The sequence below is a fragment of the Dreissena polymorpha genome, chromosome 2, assembly GCF_020536995.1.
Source record: "Dreissena polymorpha isolate Duluth1 chromosome 2, UMN_Dpol_1.0, whole genome shotgun sequence".
NCBI classification, from domain to species: Eukaryota; Metazoa; Mollusca; class Bivalvia; order Myida; family Dreissenidae; genus Dreissena; species Dreissena polymorpha.
Genome location: NC_068356.1, coordinates 3,082,068 through 3,087,693, shown reverse-complemented (window position 1 = coordinate 3,087,693; position 5,626 = coordinate 3,082,068). Strand labels below are relative to the sequence as shown.

The 5,626-nt window shown below is 32.8% G+C and overlaps 1 protein-coding gene across 1 annotated transcript in view; it reads left to right on the top strand.

Annotated features, from left to right (window-relative positions):
- Nucleotides 1–3,876, top strand: part of LOC127865523 (uncharacterized) — a 197,445-nt gene extending 193,569 nt beyond the window's left edge. The window contains exon 7 of the mRNA XM_052405370.1: nt 3,721–3,876. Coding sequence (XP_052261330.1) covers nt 3,721–3,857 — 137 coding nt within the window. The 3' untranslated portion in view covers nt 3,858–3,876. The remainder of the gene's footprint in view (nt 1–3,720) is intronic.
- Nucleotides 3,877–5,626: the final 1,750 nt, after the last annotated feature.

Here is a 5,626-nt window from a genome sequence, read left to right as displayed (position 1 = left end):
TACTACTACTACTACTACTACTACTACTATTACTACTTCTACTACTACTACAACTCCTCCTCCTCCTTCTACTACTACTACTACTACTACTACAACTCCTACTACTACTACTTCTACTTCTACTACTACTTCTACTACTACTACTGCATATACTTCAACAACAGCAACAACTCCTACTACTACTACTACTACTTCTACTACTACTACTACTTCTAATACTACTACTACCACTACTACTGCTTCTTCTCCTACTACTACTACTACTACTTTTACAACAACAACAAAAACTTCCACTACCATTACTACTACTACTACTACTACTACTTCTACTACTTCTACTACTTACTATAATTACTGCTACTTCTTCTCATACGACTGCTAGAACTTTTACGACGACGACTACTAAAATCTCTATAACGTCTACTACTTCTAGTATACTTCTGAGACTGTTACTGCGACTGTAACTGCTTCTGTTGCTGGTTTCTGCTGATACTACGTATCTATTTTTATTAATTCTATTGTTGCTTCATACGAAAATGACTTCTTCTTCCTTCTACTTTTACTTCTACTTCGACATTTGCTTATCCCACTACTACCACCACAACAACTACTACTTGTTTTTGTAATAATCACCATCAGAATAATCATGGCATTTCATCAAAATCATTTTTGTCATCATCACCATGGGCTATGATGGCGAATTGAGTCAGTCAATCAAGAGATTGAAGATGATATGCTAGTTGTAAGTCTGATTTAAATAAATAAATTTCAATCTACGAATTCGTAATCGGTAGATTCTTCTTCTTAAAAACTTCTTATATCTCAAGATTTTGATCTCAATTATACATGCAGTTCCAATAAGTGCTAATTTAAAAACACTTCACATATATCTTTCTTGATTCAATTATTCAACTGCAGTTGTATAATATAACATAAAAACTTAAAATAACGTAAACAAAAGTTAAAGTTAATGTATTTATTATAAATACCAAATTAAATTAAACGTAATAGTTTGTCCTTACTGCTTTTAAAAGTATTGTGTTTCTCCTGTGCAAAATCGTTATAATTTCTCTGTTCTTATTTTGTTTCTAAATTTCATTGAATTTGTTCTGAATTTTCATTTAACCTGCTACCATATAGACATAGTAATAGTGATTCGGTTACCTACTATAGTATACTGACACATGACATTACTTGATTAAAAATTATATGCATTAAAAACGATGAACTTATATATAAGTCTTAATAACCTGTCTGTTCTGTTCTGTTCTGTTTAAGGACACTGGAGTGTCTTCGTTTTTTGCAATATTAGTAATAAACTTTAGGACTATCAACATTGATCTTTGTTTTCTGTCAATACAATTTTACAATTGAGTTAAAAGTGATGTTTTATTTTCAGAGCTCTGTATCGTTGAGTGTACGGTGGGAAAGACCTGCATCATAACCAATCAAAACCGGAAATGTATAGGTATATAAATATTCAAAAGGAGAATATAAATACTCATTTTTTACCGTATAGTGCTGAGAAAATTTAAATAAGAATTATTTGCGTATAGATGAACAATAAAGGTACCAATATAGGTGGACATCTTGGAGGCGGAGGAGATATGATTTCTATGCGTTGACAGTTATTTTAGCTTCCTAAGAACGCCATATTAGGTCAAGATAACATTTTGTAATCTTCTAGACTTCGTCATGCAGAGTAAGAAATGAAATAACACGTTTTATTGGATGCTAGACATACTGTTTTGTTAAAAAATGTGTCTTTTGCAGAGCCTTGAGTACCAAATCCTTGTTTAAGTGGAAAAACCTGTGTTCATACAGACAATGCCCCATTCTACGTATGTAACGGTACGTGTCGCTTTATACTACACTTAGACCATACATGTTATCATACATGTTCATTTATCATGATTGCATGTGTCATATTTTATCGATATAGCTGATCCAATTAGCAATTATGTCATGTTTTATACACTTTACGAACACAATATTAGCGGATTTCAGAAACACAACGATTACCGTGCAAAATCTAAAAAATCATAAATTTACAAACGTTTTATAGTATATATTATGAATCACAAATGTTTTATAAATGTCGCAGTTTCAACTGATGATAAGAATTTTCCACGGTGTTATTGCATACAATATCATATTGTTGTTTTTTGGAAATTGCGACAAAGTAATAAACTATTTAAATTCGCCAGACATTTTTCTCTTTATTTTGGTGTTTATCCCAGAGGAAGTCAGTTTTTCAAATAAGCAAATAACTAATTAATCAGAAACAACTTGCGAATAGAGGTTAACTGGCTCCTAAGATGTAAGCCGGAAACTTATTATAAACTATTGTTCTGTTTTACCCTTGCCTGATGGGAAACGTGTGGTCGTGTTAATTTGTGTGGCATTTAACAAACACATTCGTGTTCAACTTTTAATAACATAAATGAGTTACAAACTTTTTCAGCTACACACACCAATCAAACCACTACCAGCCCAACGGTTTTTCCACCCACAAAAGAAACACACACAACCGGAACAACTCACCCATCGACCACAGAAGCAGCTAGCACATCGTCGCCTGTACCCACGCCGAAACCACCACAATGCGATTGCTCTGAGTTCAGTACGTAAGATTCATCGAAATCTACGTTAATACATGCTTTAACAAAGAAAGGATTCAAACAAGCTGAAACAAATCAATTTCCCTATAGTATGCCTAGAGGTGTACACGTGCTACATCAATTAATAGTTTATTTTATTTGGTATTGCTTTCATTGTACAGTCCGAGTGGATGGATATCAAAAGTAGATATTAAATGTCAACACTAGGCACCCAACAGGTGATACAAACACTAGACCACTTTCACAAAATAAGATTTGTATGAAGGGAGGCTATTCTTCTCGATTACTTGACTTAAATATACTAGCAGTGTCAATCACTCTTAAGTCATAAGTTTGCATTAGTCATGAGAAGACATTCATGTTTGTGGAATCCTCATTGCCTCTCTTTTGAAAATGATTAGTGTAGTTTGCCTTTATTTTATTACCAACCACTTACTTCACATTATGAATTATATAAATGTTTATTTAGTTCATCTCTATACAAAATACAGTATGTATATAAGATATATAAGATTGTCTTTAAATCTTCGTGTCTTATTAAATGTTAAAGGATAAACTACTCACCTTGATTAAAATGCGTACTTCTTTACGGAACACCCATTGGTGTCGGATAAATTGAATATTATGTTTACGTTTCTTCTTTTCTTAACACTTGTGATTAAAATGAATGGTGCACAGTTTTGAAAATGGCAATTTACAAAAAAAACGTGCAATATGTGAGGAACGAGAGATTGCCCAAGCACTGCTACCTAAATAATTTATTATAATTACGAAGGTTGGGATTAATTCTTAAAACAATTGCCAGCCATTTATTGTTTACTGTTGTGTATTAAATGTTTTCATTGTCTTGAATCCTGGGAAAACCGGCGTACCAAAACACACATGTCGGGTATGTTTATCACAAAAAATAATATAACCCGGGATCAAGGATTGAGCCCAGGTCATGGAAGAGAAACACGACTGTAATATCTACAATGTACTGCGATAAATGGACTGCTCGTTAAAGAGTTTCAACAAAGTGTCCTAGAAAATTTGGGATATATGTATGGTACTTACATATATGTGTTCGAGTTAATAGTCAGAGTCATTTCCTTCACAGACATCACATTACATGGATGCCGTGACAGCTCGGCCTGCCTCTTGCCTCACCTACTTGAAGTCCTTTGTCCCGATCCACAGCAGGCGAAGTATTGTCCTACCAAATGTGGATGTTGCCAACCCACGTTCATAGGCTAAGAGACATCACTGTGACAACGTCCGACAGAACAGAAATATATTCTATCTTTGTTTGTTGATTACAAATTAAAAAAATGTCATAGCATCGTACCACAGGTGTTTAGCTTTGGGACTTAGATTATGTACTCAGAACCCATGTCGTTAAAGTTTTGAAACAAATAGTCACAAACGAATGTTTTAATCAAAAACAAAAACCAAAAACGAATGTTACTCAATCGCCCATCAAAAGAAGGAAGGTTTGTAAATAATAAATTGTGGTTAAAATTAAACTTCTCAACAATAAAATACAAATATTCCTGAATTAATTTAATTGTGACTTTCAGTGAACATGAATGATAGATCATCTCATTATTTAAAAACGTGTATATGAGTAATTCTTCCACAAACAAAAAGCTGTCACTTCATCCAGTTTGTTGACATATTCTAATTGCAGGATGAGTGGTTAAACCGCGCTCGACAAACACAATTTCTATTGCAAACAGAAGGTTTTAGCCGGTAGTTTATTGTTCGTAGTTGGTTTAAATATTAAAGTTTATTAAAGTCTCATCAGCATACATGTATATATAATTACAACATACAATAAAACATATGCATAATACTAAAATGCTGCCACTCTAAAGTATAGAGTTAAAGGAAACTAGAGTATTATATCAACACAAAAATCATCATATAATTATTGTGAAATAAAAGGGAGCTAACCCAAGAATTTAAATTACAGAAAACTATAACATGAACTACAGAGTTAACTCTCTTCCAAATAACATAAATTATATAGTCTCTACTTAAATCTGGACATCAGTTAAAACATCAATTAAAACAGCTTTGTACAATCTTAGAGTCATGAGACTAAGTCACATATGGCACAGTACAGTTAAAAACTATATTACATAATACAATTGTGATTGCCCCCACTGACCTCACCTTAAAATTTTCCATAAGAAATTAACCAAAAAATACTGAGAGCGAAAAGAAAGCACCATGTTTTACAAAGTCATATATCGCCTATGGTCAGACGATCTACGAACTGGTCAGTGGTGACACACAAACACAGGAATACAACATTAATTATCAAGTTTAAAAGGTACTGTTAAGTCATTTATACAATATACGTCTTAAATGTTAAAACAGTTTTCCTTCCAGGTCGGAAATGACAAACACACCGTTTTATTAATACTATCTGAATAATGGTTCAGTGCATAAGTATAATAGCTACAAAACAAAAAAAAAATATACAGGGATTTGGTGGATACACTAAAAACTTTAAATTTAATAGTGAGCGAGTCAACTTGAAAGATGTGTACTCATCTCCCACCTAGAACTTTAATTTACATTAAAGCACACTAAAAGAAATACTGAGATATGCATTTGCTATTTATACAGAATATTATAGCGAAGTTGAAGAATATTGTAACAGATTTTGGCTGTAAGTTCAACAATATCATTGCTGGAGAGAAAATATATAAGCTTATCCTCATCACCTAGATTCACAAATTCTGGCATCATACTACTTGCTTTCTCCACCAATGGAGATCTAATACATGCATGTTCATATGATTGCATGATAGTAATACATGTTTTTCACATTCAACTGCAGTTTTACATATTGGACAAATTCTTCTGTCAACAGAAATATTTTCATATCTACCAGTTTCAAGCTTTATTGGTGCTACTCCAATTCTGAATTTAGCTAGTGCAGACTTATTCTTACGGGGCAAAAATATTTTACAATAGTGCTCTGTTTTGTAGTCGTTTTTCAGCAATTAATATGT